Source organism: Lipotes vexillifer, unplaced genomic scaffold (assembly GCF_000442215.2).
Source record: "Lipotes vexillifer unplaced genomic scaffold, Lipotes_vexillifer_v1.1 scaffold722, whole genome shotgun sequence".
Lineage (NCBI taxonomy): Eukaryota > Metazoa > Chordata > Mammalia > Artiodactyla > Lipotidae > Lipotes > Lipotes vexillifer.
In genome coordinates this window covers 751,440-773,441 of record NW_006795213.1, presented here as the reverse complement: position 1 = coordinate 773,441, position 22,002 = coordinate 751,440, and the positions used below count along the sequence as shown (strand labels likewise).

At 38.3% G+C, this 22,002-nt stretch overlaps 1 protein-coding gene across 1 annotated transcript in view; it reads left to right on the top strand.

Annotated features, from left to right (window-relative positions):
* Window positions 1–22,002, top strand: part of WDR76 (WD repeat domain 76) — a 74,167-nt gene that overhangs the window by 43,949 nt on the left and 8,216 nt on the right. Inside the window, 3 exon segments of the mRNA XM_007467559.1 lie at window positions 15,334–15,492; window positions 20,408–20,625; window positions 21,211–21,363. Coding sequence (XP_007467621.1) covers window positions 15,334–15,492; window positions 20,408–20,625; window positions 21,211–21,363 — 530 coding nt within the window.

The window sequence follows — 22,002 nt, the reverse complement described above, 5'->3', positions numbered from 1 at the left end:
TCCTTGCGTTATGCGGGCCTCTCACTGCTGTGGCCTCTCCCACCTGCGGAGCACAGGCTCCGGACGCGCAGGCTCAGCGGCCATGGCCCACGGGCCCAGCCGCTCCGCGGCATGCGGGATCCTCCCGAAACGGGGCACGAACCCGTGTCTCCCGCACCGGCAGGCGGACTCCCAAGCACTGCGCCACCAGGGAAGCCCTCCCCTAGTCATTTTTTGATGAGTTAGAAACAGATATTGAATTTCATTCATTGTACATATAATAACGGATTGATTGCTTTCAGTGTTTACAGAATTGAAAAAAGCCAAGTTAATTTTCTCTGAACTTATTTTTTAATTGGGGAAGTAGAACAAAGACCTGAAAAATGCCATAAGGACAGTTAATGGAGATGGAGAAATCATGGTGACTTGCAGTGGGTTGGGGTTAATAAATAAAATGGATTTTGTAAGTGAGAAGAGAAGAAATGAAAACCAAATTCTCTCTTATTTTCAGAGCATAGGTTCTCCCTTATTTTGATAAAATATGAGTGGGGGTAGGAGGTGAAAGGATTTGGTAAAGAAAACAGAAGCAGAGAAGTGGGAAGAGGACCAGAAATAGTATAAGGTTGTATAAGCTAAGAGATGAATTTCAAGCATTGGAGTTTGACAGGGCTTTTTTTTTTTAGATGAGTTAAAAAGAATGGGAACAGAAAAAGGGCCATTAGTTTTGAAAATAGGGTATCATAAGTGAGCTGAGAGAATAGCTTCAACAATAAGGTAAGAAAGGAACACAGACTTTAGGAGATTAAAAAAAGTATGGGGTGGAAGAAGAAATGGAAGCAATGGATAGACTATTTGTTGAAGAACTTAGAAAAGCAAAAATAGAGAATTAGCATAGTCAAGTGAAGATCTTTTCAGGGTGTGTTGAAGATATGTAGGAAAGTCCCTTTGTCATGTCTTTTCTGGTGACTCCAAAAATCTGTATTAATGGGTCTCTGTAGTCCAGTATTTTTATCAACTTTCTAATTTTTCAGGACACCTGGCTATCTCATTAACAGACTGAGCGAGTCTAAAACCATTATCTTGGCTATCCTGTGCTCACTCCACAACTCCCCTCGTTTTTTAAAAAAAAGTTTAGCATTATTGAGGTATAATTAACATTTTATAAAATCTACACATTTAAAATGTACAGTTTAATGATTTTTAATAAGTTTATTGAGTTGTATAAATATCACCATAATTCAGTTTTAGAACATAATTCAGTTTTAGAACATTTTCATCATTCCTATAAGATTCCTCATGGCTACTTACATTTAATCCCTGTTTCTACCCTTATCCCCAGGCAAATCTCCACAAATTTGCACTTTTTGGACATTTCATATAAATAGAATCATAAAATATGTGGTCTTTTTTTTTTTTTATGTGGTCTTTTATATTGGCATTTTTCTTTTAGCATAGTTGTTTTAAAATTAATTAATTGATTTTGGCTGTGTTGGGTCTTAGTTGAAGCATGTGGGGTCTTTGTTGAGGCATGCGGGATCTTTTGTTGAGGTATGCAGGATCTTTCATTGAGGCGTGGGCTTTTTGTTGTTTGTGGCGCGCAGGCTTCTCTCTAGTTGTGGCATGTGGGTTTTTCTCTAGTTGTGGTGTGCAGGCTCCAGGGCTCGTGGGCTCTGTAGTTGTGGCACGTGGACTTAGTTGCCCCACAGCATGTGGGATCTTAGTTCCCCAACCAGAGATTGAACCTGTGTCCCCTGCATTGGGAGGTGGATTCTTTACCACCGGACCACCAGGGAAGTCCCTCTTTTAGCATAGTTTTAAGGTTTATCTGTTTTATAGCATCTATTGGCACCTCGTTCTTTTTTTTATTGCTGAATAGTATTCCATTGTTTGATTTTACCACATTTTGTTTATCCACTCATCATTTGATAGACATTTGGGTTGTTTCCACTTTTTGGCTATTCTGAATAATTCTACTATAAACATTTGTGTACACATTTTTGTGTAGGTCTGTGTTTTCATTTCTCTTGGGCAGGTATCTGGGAGTAGAATTGCTAGGTCATATGGTAATTGGTTAACATTTGAGGAACTGTCACCCTGCTTTCCAAAGTGGCTGCATCATTTTCTATTCCTACCAGCAATGTATGAGGGTTCAAATTTTTCTACATCCTCACCAACATTTATTATTATCTGTCTTTTCGATTATAGCCTTTCAAGTGGGTGGTGTCTTCCTAGTGAAGTTGTATCTCCATGTGGTTTTGATTTGCATTTCTCTAATGACTAATGATGTTGAGAATCTTTTCCTGCCATTTGGATATCTTTGGTGAAATGTCTATTCAAATCTTTTGTCAATTTTTTATTGGGTTGTTTGTCTTCTTGTTGAGTTGTAAGAGTTCTTTGTATATTATAGATACACATCCTTATCAGATATGTGATTTGCAAATATTTATTCTTTTCATCTTCTTAATGCTATCTTTTGAAGGGCAAATTTTTGAATTTTGGTGATGTTTGATTCATCAAACTTTTAATGGACTGTGTTTTTGGTATCATATCTAAGAAATCTTTTGTGTAGCCCAAAGTCTTAAAGATTTTCTCCTATGTTTTTTTGTAAAAATTTTATAGTTTCAGCTTTCACAATTAGTTCACTGATCCATCTTGAATTGTTTTTCTTTGAATTATTTTTGTACATGCTGTAAGGTAAGGGCCCAAGTTCATCTTTTTGTATGTGTATATCCAGTTGTCCCAGCACTATTTGTTGAAAAGACTTTTACCTCATTGTATCGTCTTGGCAGTCCCTCAGTTTTCCTCTTAACCTTCTGTCAGATTCCTATTCTCACCTAGGATCAAAAGATGAGCTGTCATTTATTCGGTCACCCCACCCATTCATTCATTCCACACTTATTGAGTATTTTGTGCTAAGCACTCTTTTTCTTTTCTCCAAAATTAATTTGTATTGGAGAAAAAAAAAACTCCAGTTTTTCCTTCTCCTCAGTAGGGAAAAACCCTCAGTTCTTCCTCCTGTTTCCTTTTTTTTTTTTTAATTGGAGTATAATTGCTGTACAATGGTGTGTTAGTTTCTGCTTCACAACAAAATGAATCAGTTATACATATACATATGTTCCCATATCTCTTCCCACTTGCGTCTCCCTCCCTCCCACCCTCCCTATCCCACCTCTCCAGGTGGTCACAAAGCACCGAGCTGATCTCCCTGTGCTATGTGGCTGCTTCCCACTAGCTATCTACATTTCGTTTGGTAGCGTATATATGTCCATGCCTCTCTCTCGCTTTGTCACAGCTTACCCTTCCCCCTCCCCATATCCTCAAGTCCGTTCTCTAGTAAGTATGTGTCTTTATTCCTGTTTTACCCCTAGGTTCTTCATGACATTTTTTTTTCTTAAATTCCATATATATGTGTTAACATACAGTATTTTTCTCTCTCTGACTTACTTCACTCTCTATGACAGACTCTAGGTCTATCCACCTTATTATAAATAGCTCAATTTCGTTTCTTTTTATGGCTGAGTAATATTCCATTGTATATACGTGCCACATCTTCTTTATCCATTCATCCGATGATGGACACTTAGGTTGTTTCCATCTCCGGGCTATTGTAAATAGAGCTGCAATGAACATTTTGGTACATGACTTTTTTTGAATTTTGGTTTTCTCAGGGTATATGCCCAGTAGTGGGATTCCTGGGTCATATGGTAGTTCTATTTGTAGTTTTTTAAGGAACCTGCATACTGTTCTCCATTGTGGCTGTACCAATTCACATTCCCACCAGCAGTGCAAGAGTGTTCCCTTTTCTCCACACCCTCTCCAGCATTTATTGTTTCTAGATTTTTTGATGATGGCCATTCTGACTGGTGTGAGATGATATCTCATTGTAGTTTTGATTTGCATTTCTCTAATGATTAATGATGTTGAGCATTCTTTCATGTGTTTGTTGGCAGTCTGTATATCTTCTTTGGAGAAATGTCTATTTAGGTCTTCTGCCCATTTTTGGATTGGGTTGTTTGTTTTTTTGTTATTGAGCTGCATGAGCTGCCTGTAAATTTTAGAGATTAATCCTTTGTCAGTTGATTCATTTGCAAATATTTTCTCCCATTCTGAGGGCTGTCTTTTGGTCTTGTTTATGGTTTCCTTTGCTGTGCAAAAGCTTTGAAGTTTCATTAGGTCCCATTTGTTTATTTTTGTTTTTATCTCCATTACTCTAGGAGATGGGTCAAGAAGGATCTTGCTGTGATTTATGTCATAGAGTGTTCTGCCTATGTTTTCCTCTAAGAGTTTGATAGTTTCTGGCCTTACATTTAGGTCTTTAATCCATTTTGAGCTTATTTTTGTGTATGGTGTTAGGGAGTGATCTAATCTCATACTTTTACATGTACCTATCCAATTTTCCCAGCACCACTTATTGAAGAGGCTGTCCTTTCTCCACTGTATATTCCTGCCACCTTTATCAAAGATAAGGTGACCATATGTGCATGGGTTTATCTCTGGGCTTTCTATCCTATTCCATTGATCTATCTTTCTGTTTTTGTGCCAGTACCATACTGTCTTGATTACTGTAGCTTTGTAGTATAGTCTGAAGTCAGGCAGCCTGATTCCTCCAGCTCCATTTTTTGTTCTCAAGATTGCTTTGGCTATTCGGGGTCTTTTGTGTTTCCATACAAATTGTGAAATTTTTTGTTCTAGTTCTGTGAAAAATGCCAGTGGTAGTTTGATAGGGATTGCATTGAATCTATAGATTGCTTTGGGAAGTAGAGTCATTTTCACAATGTTGATTCTTCCAATCCAAGAACATGGTATATCTCTCCATCTGTTTGTATCATCTTTAATTTCTTTCATCAGTGTCTTATAATTTTCTGCATACAGGTCTTTTGTCTCCTTAGGTAGGTTTATTCCTAGATATTTTATTCTTTTTGTTGCAATGGTAAATGGGAGTGTTTTCTTGATTTCACTTTCAGATTTTTCATCATTAGTATATAGGAATGCCAGAGATTTCTGTGCATTAATTTTGTATCCTGCTACTTTACCAAATTCATTGATTAGCTCTAGTAGTTTTCTGGTAGCATCTTTAGGATTCTCTATGTAGAGTATCATGTCATCTGCAAACAGTGACAGCTTTACTTCTTCTTTTCCGATTTGGATTCCTTTTATTTCCTTTTCTTCTCTGATTGCTGTGGCTAAAACTTCCAAAACTATGTTGAATAAGAGTGGTGAGAGTGGGCAACCTTGTCTTGTTCCTGACCTTAGTGGAAATGCTTTCAGTTTTTCGCCATTGAGGATGATGTTGGCTGTGGGCTTGTCATATACGGCCTTTATTATATTGAGGAAAGTTCCCTCTACACCTACTTTCTGCAGGGTTTTTATCATAAATGGGTGTTGAATTTTGTCAAAAGCTTTCTCTGCATCTATTGAGATGATCATATGGTTTTTCTCCTTCAATTTGTTAATATGGTTAATCACATTGATAGATTTGCGTATATTGAAGAATCCTTGCATTCCTGGAATAAACCCCACTTGATCATGGTGTATGATCCTTTTAATGTGCTGTTGGATTCTGTTTGCTAGTATTTTGTTGAGGATTTTTGCATCTATGTTCATCAGTGATATTGGCCTGTAGTTTTCTTTCTTTGTGACATCCTTGTCTGGTTTTGGTATCAAGGTGATGGTGGCCTCGTAGAATGAGTTTGGGAGTGTTCCTCCCTCTGCTATATTTTGGAAGAGTTTGAGAAGAATAGGTGTTAGCTCTTCTCTAAATGTTTGATAGAATTCGCCTGTGAAGCCATCTGGTCCTGGGCTTTTGTTTGTTGGAAGATTTTTAATCACAGTTTCAATTTCAGTGTTTGTGATTGGTCTGTTCATATTTTCTATTTCTTCCTGATTCTGTTAGCATTTGCCTTATGTATTGAGGTGCTCCTGTGTTGGGTGCATAAATATTTATAATTGTTATATCTTCTTCTTGGATCGATCCCTTTATCATTATGTAGTGTCCTTCTTTGTCTCTTCTAATAGTCTTTATTTTGAAGTCTATTTTGTCTGATATGAGAATTGCTTCTCCAGCTTTCTTTTGGTTTCCATTTGCATGAAATATCTTTTTCCATCCCCTTACTTTCAGTCTGTATGTGTCTCTAGGTCTGAAGTGGGTCTCTTGTAGACAGCAAATATATGGGTCTTTTTTTTGTATCTATTCAGCCAATCTGTGTCTTTTGTTGGGAGCATTTAGTCCATTTACATTTAAGGGAATTATCGATATGTATGTTCTGTTCCCATTTTCTTAATTGTTTTGGGTTCGTTATTGTAGGTCTTTTCTTCTCTTGTGTTTCTTGCCTAGAGAAGTTCCTTTAGCAGTTGTTGTAGAGCTGGTTTGGTGGTGCTGAACTCTCTCAGCTTTTGCTTTTCTGTAAAGGTTTTAATTTCTCCATCAAGTCTGAATGAGATCCTTGCTGGGTAGAGTAATCTTGGTTGTAGGTTTTTCTCCTTCATCACTTTCAATATGTCCTGCCACTCCCTTCTGGCTTGTAGAGTTTCTGCTGAAAGATCAGCTGTTAACCCTATGGGGACTCCCTTGTGTGTTACTTGTTGTTTTTCCCTTGCTGCTTTTAATATGTTTTCTTTGTATTTAATTTTTGACAGTTTGATTAATATGTGTTTTGGCATATTTCTTCTTGGATTTATCCTGTATGGGACTCTCTGTGCTTCCTGGACTTGATTAACTATTTCCTTTCCCATATTAGGGAAGTTTCTGACTATAATCTCTTCAAATATTTTCTCAGTCCCTTTCTTTTTCTCTTTTTCTTCTGGAACCCCTATAATTTGAATGTTGGTGTGTTTAATGTTGCCCCAGAGGTCTCTGAGACTGTCCTCAGTTCTTTTCATTCTTTTTTGTTTATTCTGCTCTTCATTAGTTATTTCCACTATTTTATCTTCCAGGTCACTTATCTGTTCTTCTGCCTCAGTTATTCTGCTATTGATCTCATCTAGAGTATTTTTCATTTCATTTATTGTGTTGTTCATCATTGTTTGTTTCATCTTTAGTTCTTCTAGGTCCTTGTTAACTGTTTCTTGCATTTTGTCTATTCTATTTCCAAGATTTTGTATCATCTTTACTATCATTATTCTGAATTCTTTTTCAGGTAGACTGCCTATTTCCTCTTCATTTGTTAGGTCTGGTGGGTTTTTATCTTGGTCCTCCATCTGCTGTGTGTTTTTCTGTCTTCTCATTTTGCTTATCTTACTGTGTTTTGGGTCTCCTTTTCGCAGGCTGCAGGTTCGTAGTTCCTGTTGTCTGTCCCCAGTGGCTAAGGTTTGTTCAGTGGGTTGTGTAGGCTTCCTGGTGGAGGTGACTAGTGCCTGTGTTCTGGTGGATGAGGCTGGATCTTGTCTTTCTGGTGGCAGGTCCATGTCTGGTGGTGTGTTTTTGGGTGTCTGTCGACTTATTATGATTTGGGGCAGCCTCTCTGCTAATGGGTGGGGTTGTCTTCCTGTCTTGCTAGTTGTTTGGCATAGAATGTCCAGCACTGTAGCTTGCTGATCGTTGAGTGAAGCTGGGTGCTGGTGTTGAGATGGAGATCTCTGGGAGATTTTTGCCGTTTGATATTATGTGGAGCTGGGAAGTCTCTTGTGGACCAGTGTCCTGAAGTTGGCTCTCCCACCTCAGAGGCACAGCACTGACTCCTGGTTGCAGCACCAAGAGCCTTTCATCCACATGGCTCAGAAGAAAAGGGAGAAAAAGTAGAGAGAAAGAATTAGTAGAAATAGAAAGAAAGAAAGAAAGAAAGACGATAAAGTGAAATAAAATAAAGTAAGATAAAATGTAATAAATTTATTAAAATTAGGAAATAATTAATAAGAGAAAAAAAACAACCCCCCCCCCAAAAAAAACCCCCTCTTTGTCTCCCTCCCTCCCACCCTCCCTATCCCACCCCTCCAGACAGCCACAAAGAACCGAGCCGGTTTCCCTGTGCCATGCGGCTGCTTCCCACTGGCTATCTACCTTACGTTTGTTAGTATATATATGTCCATGTCTCTCTCTCGCCCTAACACACCTCACCCTTCCCCCTCCCCATATCCTCAAGTCTGTTCTCCAGTAGGTCTCTGTCTTTATTCCTGTTTTACCCCTAGGTTCTTCATAACATTTTTTTTTCTTAAATTCCATATATATGTGTTAGCATACGGTATTTGTCCTTCTCTTTCTGACTTACTTCACTCTGTATGACAGACTCTAGATCTATCCACCTCATTACAAATAGCTCAATTTCGTTTCTTTTTATGGCTGAGTAATATTCCATTGTATATATGTGCCACATCTTCTTTATCCATTCATCCGACGACGGGCACTTAGGTTGTTTCCATCTCCGGGCTATTGTAAATAGAGCTGCAATGAACATTTTGGTACATGACTCTTTCTGAATTCTGGTTTCCTCAGGGTATATACCTAGTAGTGGGATTGCTGGGTCATATGGTAGTTCTATTTGTAGTTTTTTAAGGAACCTCCATACTGTTCTCCATAGTGGCTGAACCAATTCACATTCCCACCAGCAGTGCAAGAGTGTTCCCTTTTCTCCACACCCTCTCCAGCATTTATTGTTTCTAGATTTTTTGATGATGGCCATTCTGACTGGTGTGAGATGATATCTCATTGTAGTTTTGATTTGCATTTCTCTAATGATTAATGATGTTGAGCATTCTTTCATGTGTTTGTTGGCAGTCTGTATATCTTCTTTGGAGAAATGTCTATTTAGGTCTTCTGCCCATTTTTGGATTGGGTTGTTTATTTTTTTGTTATTGAGCTGCATGAGCTGCCTGTAAATTTTAGAGATTAATCCTTTGTCAGTTGATTCATTTGCAAATATTTTCTCCCATTCTGAGGGCTGTCTTTTGGTCTTGTTTATGGTTTCCTTTGCTGTGCAAAAGCTTTGAAGTTTCATTAGGTCCCATTTGTTTATTTTTGTTTTTATCTCCATTACTCTAGGAGATGGGTCAAGAAGGATCTTGCTGTGATTTATGTCATAGAGTGTTCTGCCTATGTTTTCCTCTAAGAGTTTGATAGTTTCTGGCCTTACATTTAGGTCTTTAATCCATTTTGAGCTTATTTTTGTGTATGGTGTTAGGGAGTGATCTAATCTCATACTTTTACATGTACCTAACCAAGAAAAAAATAAAAACAAACAAAAGAAAACAAAACAAGCAAAAAAAAACCGGACGGATAGTACCCTCGGACAAATGGTGGAAGCAAAGCTATACAGACAAAATCTCACACAGAAGCATGCACATACAAACTCATCAAAAAAGGAAAAGGAAAAACTAATAAATCTTGCTCTCAAAGTCCACCTCCTTAATTTGGGAGGATTCGTTCTCTATTCATGTATTCCACAGCCGCAGGGTACATCAAGTTGACTGTGGAGCTTTAATCTGCTGCTTCTGAGGCTGCTGGGAGAGATTTCCCTTTCTCTTCTTTGTTCTCACAGCTCCCAGGGGCTCAGCTTCGGATTTGGCCCGTCCTGTTCGTGTAGGTCCCCGGAGGGCGTCTGTTCTTTGCTCAGACAGGATGGGGTTAAAGGAGCCGCTGATTCGGAGGCTGTGGCTCACTCAGGCCGGGGGCAGGGAGGGTCACGGGGTGCAGGGCGAGCCTGCGGCTGCAGAGGCCGGCGTGACGTTGCACCAGCCTGAGGCGCACCGTGCGTTCTCCCGGGGGCGTTGTCCCTGGATCACGGGACCGTGGCAGTGGCGGGCTGCACAGGCTACCCCGAAGGGGGGTGTAGATAGTGACCTGTGCTTGCACACAGGCTTCTTGGTGGCGGCAGCAGCAGCCTTAGCATCTCATGTCTGTCTCTGGGGTCCGCGCTTTTAGCCGCGGCTCGAGCCCGTCTCTGGAGCTCCTTTAAGCAGCGTTCTTAATCCCCTCTCCTCGCGCACCAGGAAACAAAGAGGGAAGAAAAAGTCTCCTGCCTTTTTGGCAGCTCCAGACTTTTCCCCGGACTCCCTCCCGGCCAGCCGTGGCGCACTAACCCCCTTTAGGCTGTGTTCACGCTGCCAGCCCCAGTCCTCTCCCTGCGCTCCGACCGAAGACCGAGCCTCAGCTCCCAGCCCTGCCCACTCCAGCGCGGGAGCAGACAAGCCTCGGGCTGGTGAGTGCCGGTCGCCACCGATCCTCTGTGCGGGAATCTCTCGTCTTTGCTCTCCGCACCCCTGTTGCTGCGCTCTCCTCCGTGACTCTGAAGCTCCCCCTCTCCACCACCTGCAGTCTCCGCCCGCAAAGGGCTTCCTAGTGTGTGGAAACCTTTCCTCCTTCACAGCTCTCTCCCACTGGTGCAGGTCCCGTCCCTGTCCTTTTGTCTCTGTTTATTCTTTTTTTTTTTCTTTTGCCCCACCCAGGTACGTGGGGGGGGGGTTTCTTGCCTTTTGGGAGGTCTGAGGTCTTCTGCCAGCGTTCAGTAGGTGTTCTGTAGGAGTTGTTCCACGTGTAGATGTATTTCTGGTGTATCTATTGGGAGGAAGGTGATCTCCGCGTCTTACTCTTCCGCCATCTTCGCGGAAGTATATCCCTCCTCCACTCTTTTTTTTTTAATAAATTTATTTCTATATTTATTTTTTGGCTGTATCAGGTCAAGCCTGTGTGTGGGCTTTCTCTAGTTGCGGCGAGCAGGGGCTATTATTTGTTGTGGTGCCTGGGCTTCTCATTGCGGTGGCTTCTCTTGTTGTGGAGTGCAGGCTCTAGGTGTGTAGTCTTCAGTAGCTGTGGCACGCAGGCTCAGTAGTTGTGGCTCACAGGCTCTAGAGCACAGGCTCAGTAGTTGTGGTGCATGGGCTTAGTTGCTCCGCGGCACGTGGGATCTTCCTGGACCAGGGCTCAAACCCATGTCCCCTGCATTGGCAGGCAGATTCTTAACCACTGAACCACCAGGGAAGTCCCCTAAGTACTATCCTAATGACTCCCCATCCATATTTGTGAGGAAGGATTGTCTCTGTCCTTATGGAGTTTAGAATTTAGTGGCAAAAGCAGCATGAATGAAATAATTACATGTTTGATAAGTGGAGTGAATTATATACTGTGATTAATGGAGTGGAGGAAAAGTAGTGTTATAAAAACACATAACAGGGGAACTGGCCTGATTTTGAGGATCAGGGAAGGCTTCCCTGAGGAAGTGAGAATTGAGTTGAGATTTGAAAGCTAAATAGGAGTAAGCCAAGCAAAGAAAGGGAAAAGAGCATTTCACACAAGAGGAACAGCATGTCAAGGACCTTAGGCAGGAGGATGCCGGCTTGATACATTTAAGGACCTGAAGAATGCCTCTGAAAGAATGCCTCTGTGGCTGGAGCATAAACAGCAGAGGCATAAATGGAAGGGATGAGTGGAATAGGGGGAAGCTCTACAGGTGGGTAGAGGTCAGATGTATAGCTTTATACATAAAGCCTCTGTAACAACTTCCTGCAAAACAAACATTGAATACTATTTTCATATTTCACCTTTTCTCACAAAAGCAAAAATCTTCTTTGGATTCCCTTCAGTTAGCAAAAATAGGTACTAATATAGGTGTTTTGTAAGAGCAAAGTGGCATAAAGTGAACTTTTGAAAAGCGGGGGATACATGTATTTATTTTTAAATTAATTAAAATAGAAAATTCAGTTCTTCAGTTACACCAGGCACATTTCAAGTGCTTAATAGCCACACATGACTAGTGGATACCATATTGGACAGTGCATACATAAAACATTTTTGTCATCTCAGAAAGTTCTTTTGGACAGTGCTGCTGTGGAGCAAGTTAATATCAACATTAATTTGGTAAAATAAGACTCAAAGATAAGGTGATAAAACAACAGAATGAAATGAAAAAGGAAACTGTAGAACTAAGGAAACAAATTGAAGATCAGTGAAACTAATAAATTAGACAAAAGCAAGGAACAGAATAGACATGGCTGAAAATGTAATTATAGATATTAAAGGAAATATCTGAGGTAATCTCAAACACAGATGAAAAAGGTTTTATGAGAAAATCCAATAGAAAAGGAAAGCCAGGACTTCCCTGGTGGCACAGTGGTTAAGAATCTGCCTGCCAATGCAGGGGACACGGGTTCAATCCCTGGTCCAGGAAGATTCCACATGCCGTGGAGCAACGAAGCCCGTGTGCCACAACTACTGAGCCTGCGCTCTAGAGCCCATGAGCCACAACTACTGAAGCCTGTATGCCACAACTACTGAAGCCCATGTGCCTAGAGCCTGTGCTCCACAACAAGAGTAGCCACTGCAATGAGAAGCCCACGCACCACAATGAAGAGTAGCCCCCATTTGCCATGACTAGAGAAAACCCGTGTGCAGTAGCAAGACCCAAGGCAGCCAAAGATAGATAGATAGATAAATAAATAAATAAATTCATTTAAAAAAAAAAGGAAAGCCAGTCAAAGATGACCCAACAAATGGAACAGAAAATATATTCAAAGAGAACTTTTCTGAAAAGACAGAATTGGATTGGCAGATTTGAGTGTGTATGCCATGTTCTAGGAAGATTTGGACTTAAAGGATAAAGAATTCTTTAGGCAGGAAAAACAAATTATATTCAAGGGGAAAAGCCAGGTTTGCCTCAGTTTTCTACAGCAACATTTCATGTAATGTCTACAAAGTTCTGAGAGAAGGAATAAGGAATACATACCCAGTCCAAGAAATTATTCTAATGTAAAGACAGCAGGTAGGTCTTTTCACATCTGAAAAAACTCAAGAAATTGAAGACCTGTGAGTTCATCTGGAAAAAACTGCTTGATAGCAAATCTTGGCCAGTTGAAAGTAAATCAAAATTAAGGATTCAGGAATGGAAAAGCTTGACAGAAAAATTGATGATGAGTATTGAATCCATTTAAATACAGAACTGGGACTCTTCTGGTCCAGTGGTAAAGAATCTGCCTTCCAATGCAGGGGACGTGGGTTCGATCCCTGGTTGGGGAACTAAGATCCCACATGCTGTGGGGCAACTAAGCCCGCGGGCCTCAACTAGAGAGCCCGCCTCCTGCAAACTACAGAGCCCACGCACCACAACTAGAGAGAGAGGACCCGCACGCCACAACTAGAGAGAAACCCGCGTGTCACAGTGAAGAGCCTGTGTCCTGCAATGAAAGATCCCACATGCCTTAATCAAGATCCCATGTGCCGCAACTATGACCTGATGCAGCCAAAAATAAATGAAATAAATAAATAAATATTTAAATACAGAACTAATATTAAACAGCCATATGAATTATGGTTACAGAACTGGATATGAATGTTGTTAACCTGAAAAAAACAAAAATAACAAAATATAGAGATGGAGAAAGGGGAGATTGGAGGAGGGGTGAGAATAATGTTCTCAGTCGATAGAAATTTTCTAAAATTGAGACATGCATAGTTAAATAAAAAAATGTAGTGACTAAAACTGCTTTATATTTTATACTTTTTCCTTCTTAGGAGATAGCTCTTATAAAGAAAGACTTGAAGTTCAAAAATTCCTTCAGCTTGATTTTCTTTTATTATTTTAAAGGATAGTTAAAATTTTTTTTAATATAAATTTATTTATTTATGGCTGCATTGGGTCTTTGTTGGTGTGCGCGGGCTTTCTCTAGTTGTGGTGAGCGGGGGCTACTCTTCATTGCGGTGCATGGGCTTCTTATTGTGGTTGCTTCACTTGTTGCAGAGCATGGGCTCTACGCATGCGGGCTTCAGTAGTTGTTGCACACAGGCTCAGTAGTTGTGGCTTGAGGGCTCTAGAGTGCAGGCTCAGTAGTTCTGGCACATGGGCTTAGTTGCTGCACAGCATGTGGGATCTTCCTGGACCAGGGCTTGAATCCGTGTCCCCTGCATTGGCAAGTGGATTCATAACCACTGTACCACCAGGGATGCCCCTAAAGTATAGTTAAATTTAATACTATTTAAAGTGGCCTTTTTTTTTCTCTAAATTTCTTCTCTGTCCTTCTATCTGTATAAGTAAGTACATGTAAAGACATCTTTAATGATCACTTAGTATTTTAATGATAATTTTGGTCAATTTTGGGTTTTGAATGATTTTTCAAAACTTTTGTCTTTGTATATTTCTTTGTATATTTGTTTGAGTTCCTTATAACAATGGAGAGTTTTGTTTTTCTAAAAAATATATGCTATAGACAAATATGCCAAAATGTTAACAGTGGTTAACTCTGGGTAGGAGGAGGAGTTTGTGTGATTGTAATTTTTTTCCTTCCTTCTCTTTTCATGTTTCTTTATTTTCTTTAAAATTTTTTTCTCTTTATTTAAAAACTTAAATAAAAAAGACGAAAACAAAAGTGTTTGAGTATTTCAGAGCCGACTAAGCTAGATTTAGAGATGAAAGTTGTTCTGGTTCATAATATGACATATGGCATAAGAATATAACATCAAAATCCAAAAAATGATGATTTCGGAGTTGGTAATCCAGTTGTGGAAACGATAATCCTTAGAAGTAGTAATATCACTACTGAAATTCAAGTACATGTATTTTTAAAAATAAATTTATTTATTTATTTTTGGCTGTTATTTATTTATTTATATTTGGTTGGGTCTTCGTTGCTGTGCGTGGGCTTCTCGTTGCGGTGGCTTCTCCTGTTGTGTAGTACGGGCTCTAGGCTTGTGGACTTCAGTAATTGTGGCATGTGGGCTCACTAGTTGTGCCTCGCAGGCTCAGTAGCTGTGGTTTGCAGGCTCTAGAGCGCAGGCTCAGTAGTTGTGGCGCATGAGCTTAGTTGCTCTGCGGCATGTGGAATCTTCTCAGACCAGGGCTCAAACCCATGTGCCCTGCATTGGCAGGTAGATTCTTAACCACTGCGCCACCAGGGAAGTCCCTCAAGCACATGCATTTTTCATGGGGCATTTAGGGGATAAAATATTTTTAAAACTATCATTTTGTGCCAGGACCAAACACCTTATGAAAATTGAGCTGAGAATGACATACTCATATAGAAGCACACTTAGCAAGCAAAGTGGGAGTGGTATTGATAGAAGTTTTGGTAGTAAGGAATTATCCTGCATGTGAAATAAAAGTAAATTTCACATTTCCTGAGAATTTCATGAACTGAAGTCATTATAAGCAGTAATTTTTTCCCCTCTGTATTATGAAAAACTAGTTGGCTAGTTGCAAAAAGCTGGAAACTATTAAAATAAATGTGACTTAATTTTGTTGGATTGAAAATTAGGAAAAAGTAACTTAGTGAGAGTCTAAAGTTTCTAGTTCTGACTTTCTGAGTGGGAAGGTGGGTACAATTATAGACTAAGACTGAATATAATACAAACAAATAGTTTAATGATGTAATGATGTAGAAAATATTACTGCTTTTCACCAGTTTTTGTCTCTCTCCCCACCCCCAACTCTATTCCAGACTCACCAACCTAAAGAAGATGGAGTTTACATTTTTCAACCCCACAGTCAACCAGTTAGCTGTCTTTACTTCTCGCCTGCCAATCCAGCTCACCTGCTGTCACTAAGCTATGATGGCACATTACGCTGTGGGGATTTTTCCAGAGCTGTTTTTGAGGAGGTAAATGTTAATGTGTTTACATATGGACCTCAGGTGATTTTCTGGATTCTTTATGAAATGCCACATGGATGATTATATTATACCATCAAACTGGGTGAGATGGTGTAGAATTAGGGACTTTAGAACTACACTGCCTAAATTCAAATCCCATCTGTTACTATTTGTGTGAACTTGGTAAGTTGCTTAACCTCTTTGTGCTTCAATTTCCTTAGTTTTGAAATGGAATGGTAATAGTATCTACCTTATAGGATTGTCATGAGGATTAAATGAATTAATGTAGATAAAGCATTTACTTAAAACAGAGCCTGGTACATAGTAAGTTTTTGCTCTTATTTTTTATTTTTGCAGAAAGCTTTTAAATAAAATAACTTATTCTTCTATTTTAAGGCTTAAAACTTGTCCTCTTTTATTCAGGAAAAAATATTGGAATATTATTATACTTTTGTTTATTATTTCTAGCCTTGGCAGATATGAATTTTGTGGGGATGAGTCTTAGATATGACAAAAAAGACTAGAGAAATTCATCACATAACAGTTCTATAATACATTGTCCAAAACTTTTGGCTAGTAATATAACATAGAAACTATAAAATTTGGTTTTTTGTCTTCTAGCTAAGATTTATCATCTCTTATATGCCATGTATAGCTGATGGTAGAGAGATTAGCTCAGCTGTTTTTATCTGGTGAAGTTAGAATGAAAAACTGCCATTCGATGTCATATAATTGTACTCTGGCAAGAAATGGACACCTAAGCGGGTTCATTCAGAACCTCTTAGGCCAGGTTTATTCATAACCACCTGTTGAGGATAAGGTCTTTTCCTGGGCTAGTCTAACCCCTGCAAGGTAAGATTAAGTTGAAGTTTAAGAATAGTTGAAAAATGTTGGTCTCATACTCGTGACTGTCCATCCTCCCAGAGATAGTCTACCAAGTTAACCAGACTACTTACCCCTTGGAGGTTTTCAAATTGGTTTGATCTCTGGTTGGGTAGGCCAGAAGCTTCCAAAGGCCTGAGGAATCCTCACAATATTGGACCCCAGTGATTACATTTTGGTTTACTACTTAAATATCTACTACTTAATGTTACAACAAACATTTCAAGTGAGCTTTCAGGTTTGCTTAACCATATCAGATTTCCTCATTAAGAGAATTCCTACAAATCAAACTCTTTTTTTATATGGATTTTAATCTTTGTGAAATTTAGGATGGTTTAGATGTAGGTTTTCATTCTTTAGCTGATTTCAAATGGGACTTTTAACGTTTTTAGAGGTCCTCAGTATAAGAGCATTTTATATGTGATAGACAATGAAGAAAACAGGGTATCATCACTGATTATGGCTTATCATCATAAATGCTAACTGATGATCTAATTTTATGCCTTAATTATTTTATGTAAGCCAGTACTCAAAGTTAACACATTCTGTCTTTGTAATTATTTTAATATTCTATGTATAGATGATTCATAATCACTTATAAAAGAGTTTTTAACTAATTATTTTAATAGCTATAGTATAACACGTAACTCTTTTGTTCTTCACTGAAGTCCTAAAATGATCTTTCTTACAGTTGGGAAGGCTTTTTCTCTCTTCTTGAGAGCTAATAGTTTTTGGGTTTTCTTTTAAAAATGAGGATGTTTAATTTCTTTTAAGTCTGTTTTTAACCATATGAAAAAAGATTTTTCAAGACTGTTAATGTGTTGCTGGTCAGACTTGATTTCCTAATTACTGACAATTAGAAGAAACAATTTCTTTTTTTACTGGTGTCTTTGCTTTTTTTTTCTTTTAATTTCTATTTTTACCTTTTTAAAAATAGGTTTTTAAGAGCAACATTGATATTTAAAATCCTTATTGGAAATGGATGGGCTATTAATCATGGATTAAATGAAATAATTTTTGTGAAAAGTCCTCTTTAAACTGTTTAATGGTAGCAGTTTGATTATTAATGCATACCATATAGTTATGTATGTAAGTCACATTGTTTTGTATTTGTTTATAGTCTTACAGGAAGGTTGGAGTTTGAAATTTGAAGGTACATCTATGTTTTATCAGCCACTTAATAATAACTGATTGTACTTATTTTTTAATACAACTTTGTTGAGATATATAATTCACATACCATTCGATTCACCCATTTAAAGTGTAAAATCCAGTGGTTTTTAGTGTATTTATAGGGTTGTGAAACTGTTACCACAATCTAATTTTAGAATACTTATCACCTCCAAAAGAAACCCCTTGCTTATCAAGTACTCCCGATTTCCCCTTTCGCCCTAGAAAACCACTAAACTACTTTCTGTCTCTACATATTTGCCTGTTCTGGACATTTCATATAAAAGGAATCATACAGTTTATAGTCTTTTGTGACTGGCTTCTATACTTATCGAAATGTTTTCAAGGTTCATGCATGTTGTAGAATGTGTCAATACTTCATTCTTTTTTATGGCTGAATAGTAGTCCCTTGTGTGGCTGTACCACATTTTACACATCCATTCATTAGTTGATGAACAACTGGGTTGTTTCCATTTTTAACTATTACGAATAATGCCATTATGAACATTCATACACAAGTTTTGTGTGCTTTCATTTCTCTTGGGTATATACCTAGGAGTGTAATTGCTGGGTCATATGGTAACTCTATGTTTAACATTCTGATGAACTGCCAAGCTGTTTCCCAAACCGGCTTCTCTGTTGTACATACTCATCAGCAGTATGTGAGGGTTCCCATTTCTCCACATCTTTTCCAATGCTTCTGGTTGGTGGTGAGTATAGCCAACCTCGTGGGTATGAAGTGGTATCTCATTGTGGTTTTGATTTGCGTTTCCCTAATGATTAATGATGCTGAGCATGTTCATCTGCTTATTGGTCATTTGTAATTATTTAGAGAAATTTGGATCTTTTGCCTATTTTTTAATTGGGTTATCTGTGTTTTCAGTATTGAGTTGTAAGAGTTATCCACTTATTTATTTTTTTAGAAGTCAGGTTTATTGAGGTATACAGTACATGTTGTAAAATTTACCTTTGTTAGGTGTGCAGTTTTATAAGTTTTGGCAAATTGTATATACCTGTGTAACCACCACTGCAATCAAGACATAAAAAATTTCTATCACCTGGAAAAATTACCTCAATGACCCTTTGTAGTCAGTCCTCTCCCCCTTCCTGAAGCCCCTGGCAACCACTGATGTGATTACTGTCCCTATAATTTTGCCTGTTCTAGAATGTCAAGTAAATGGAATCAAATGGTGTGTAGCTTTTTGTGTCTGGCTTTATTTACCTAGCATAATGTTTTTAAGATTCATCCATGATATTGCATGTATCAGTAATTTGCTTCTGATACTACTGATTGAACAATTACCTTGTGTTAGGTACTAACCTGAGTGTGCTTTATATATATTATTAAGCCTAATAACACCCTATGAAATAGGTAATGTTCTCCCCATTTAACAATTGAAAAAACTGAGGTAAAGAGGTTTATTAGCTTGCTGAAGGACATAAAAGGCAGAACTAGAATTTGCACTTGAGTCTCTCTGACTCCAAATCCCCTGCACTTAACCATTTTAATATAATGACTGAATACCTCAAGTTTCATTTGTGTATATTGGGCTTTTTTTGGTATAGGGGTTGGGATACCTTTGGTGTATTAATTTGTTAATCTCAGTTTATAGTAATACTTGTTATTAAAACTAAAAGTCAGTAGCAATTCATGATTAAGTGATAAGAATTGTGGTAATTCTCTCTTACTTGAGTACTGACACATTCTACAACATTTATTTTTTATTCCTTATGTGTGTGAGTCCTGAGCCCAAAGTAATAATATTGTGGATTGTAAGTGATTAAAAAGTTATAACAATAATACATGCTCATGATAAAATATTTACAGTAGGGGACTTCTTTGGTGGTCCAGTGATTAAGAATCCACCTTTCAATGCAGGGGACACCGGTTTGATCCCTGGTTGGGCAACTAAGATCCCACATGCCGCAGGGCAACTAAACTGCATGCCGCAACTAGAGAGAAGCCCGCAATGAAGACCCAGTGCAACCAAAAAACCCCCACAAACTTACAGTAAATAGGGTGTGCAAACTAAATTTGCCCTTTCCCCATTCCCACTCTCCCGAAGTAACCTTTGTATTTTTTGCATATGCCTCCAAAAAGTACACATATACTTACAAGCATATAGATACAGATTTTTTTTCTTTGTGCTATATAACACTATATACATACTTTTTTGCAACTTGCTTTTTTAATTTACTAGTATATCTTGGACAGTTAATAGCACAAATCTACCTCATTCTTTTTTAGCATTGCATGGTATTTCAAAGTAGAGATGTACCATCATGATTTAACCAGATCTTTTTTGGTGGACATTTAGGTTGCTTTTTATTGCTGTTATAAGCAGTCTGGCAGCAAGCATCCTTATATATATCTTAGTGAAATTACTGGGTCAAAGGGTATGTATAAGCATTAAATATTTTGATAGATGTGTCCTGATTGCTGTAAAAATTTTGTATCTATTTACACTTCCACCAAGAGTAGGTGAGCATTCAAGCCATATACCTTGGACTTAGTTGGCAAAGTTACTTGGTATATTAAGGTATTTCAACTGGGTAAGATTCAGATTCAGTCCATTTCCTAGTAAGTTTCACAGGGTAGATCTGCATCTGAGGTTTATTGGATTTAAGAGATTTGGGATGTAGCCCTGACATGTGTGGATGGGCTGTTTGATTGCAGTCTCACAGCTGATCAGTGCCTTAGTTTCCATCTAAGGGGATTACCATTTTGCCCTATGCTTCTTGTGGGGATCATGGGAGGATAAATGAGGTTATTTGGGTTAAGTGTTTTGTTACTCTTTTAACAAAGAATTTATGCATTGGCTTTCTTTAAAAGAAGAGTGTTACATAAGTTGATTGTTACTTATATCCTTAGGTATATAGAGATGAAAGAAGTAGCTTTTCCTCCTTTGACTTCTTGGCAGAAGACGCCTCCACTTTCATAGTAGGTCACTGGGATGGAAGTATGTCACTAGTGGATAGGCGGACACCTGGAACTTCTTGTGAGAAACTTATCAATTCTTCTTTGAGCAAAATAAGAACTGTACATGTCCACCCAGTGCATAGACAGTATTTTATCACTGCGGGATTAAGGTATGTCCTTCATGAAATTTTATGATTTAGGCCTTTTAATGTTAGGAGTAATGTTTTAGTTTGGTGGTCAAAGACTTCTGACTTTTTTTGTAATACCCACAGACCAAATAATTTTCCTTTCTACACTGATTGAGCATTTTTTTTTAACGTGATTATTTTTAAAGTGAGAGATTCTTTTGGATTTAATAAATAGTGCAAGTGTTGAAAAAATATACATTTTTGTTTTCCTTGGCCTCATGCATTTACTTCTAGTCTTTTGAGAAGAATGTACGTAAAAAATATAAAAGTTCCATGTGACCTATAACTTCTTGGTCTGTGTTCTTTTTTCTTGGATAGATTAGAAAACCAGCTAGAATCTTGTCTCTCTGTACCCACCTGGTTACATATATATGCTATAATTTTGAAATTTTTCTTATTTCTTACTCTATACCAGTGTTTTTAAAATTAATATAGAAGATTAGAGGGTTCTGTCTTAACTGTTCTTCAATGTAGTGAGTATTTGAGTGTCTAATTTATGTTCAGTGCTATTGTAGAGTCTTACTATGTGTACTGTGACAACACTGAGAATTATTCCTCCTGTTACAGGGATATTCATATTTATGATGCAAGGTGCCTGAACTCCAGTAGAATCAAGCCTTTGATTTCTTTGACTGAACACACAAAGAGCATTGCTTCTGCCTATTTTTCACCTCTTACTGGTAACAGAGTGGTAACCACATGTGCTGATTGTAAGCTGAGGTAAATTGGGAAGACAGAAATACTTGTTAAGGAATCTAGAGTCTGTAGTTACTGTGTTAAACAGTAGCTTTGTTGACTATTGCTCCTTATTAAATCACTAGTGTTATTGTTTCATAGTCATGTCTAGGTTCCCAAAGATCAATGACCTGTACTTAATGGCTTTTCAGCAGTTTTGGGATCTGTAGATTTCCTTGAGATTGGCAGGGAAGGTCTGTAGCTACCCTGGAGAGTGATGTCAGTCTTTGCTTTTAGCACTGAAATCAGATGAAATCAGGCTTGTGATATCTTGGAAGGGAGATAATTTTAGCACAGGGAGAAGCTCTTACTTTGGAGATAGTGGGGTCTACCCCACAAGTGAAGTGCTGAATCGAAGTTGCAGAGCCCCAGGCCATGGGCAGGCAGAAAAGGTAGCAAAAATTGGGCTTTTATACAAACTACTGGATAAAATTTTATGGTTTTAGCTTTGATACCTTTCTATAGCTACTTCCTAAAAATGGATTTTAAAATGTAATATAAACCAATTGAACAAAAGTAGAAAATAATGCCAATTAAAAAAGATGTGGAGAATGTTAATGCAATCACAAAGGAAATGATTTTGTTCTCTTCTGAAATCCCTGATTTTGCTTAACATTGCAAGCA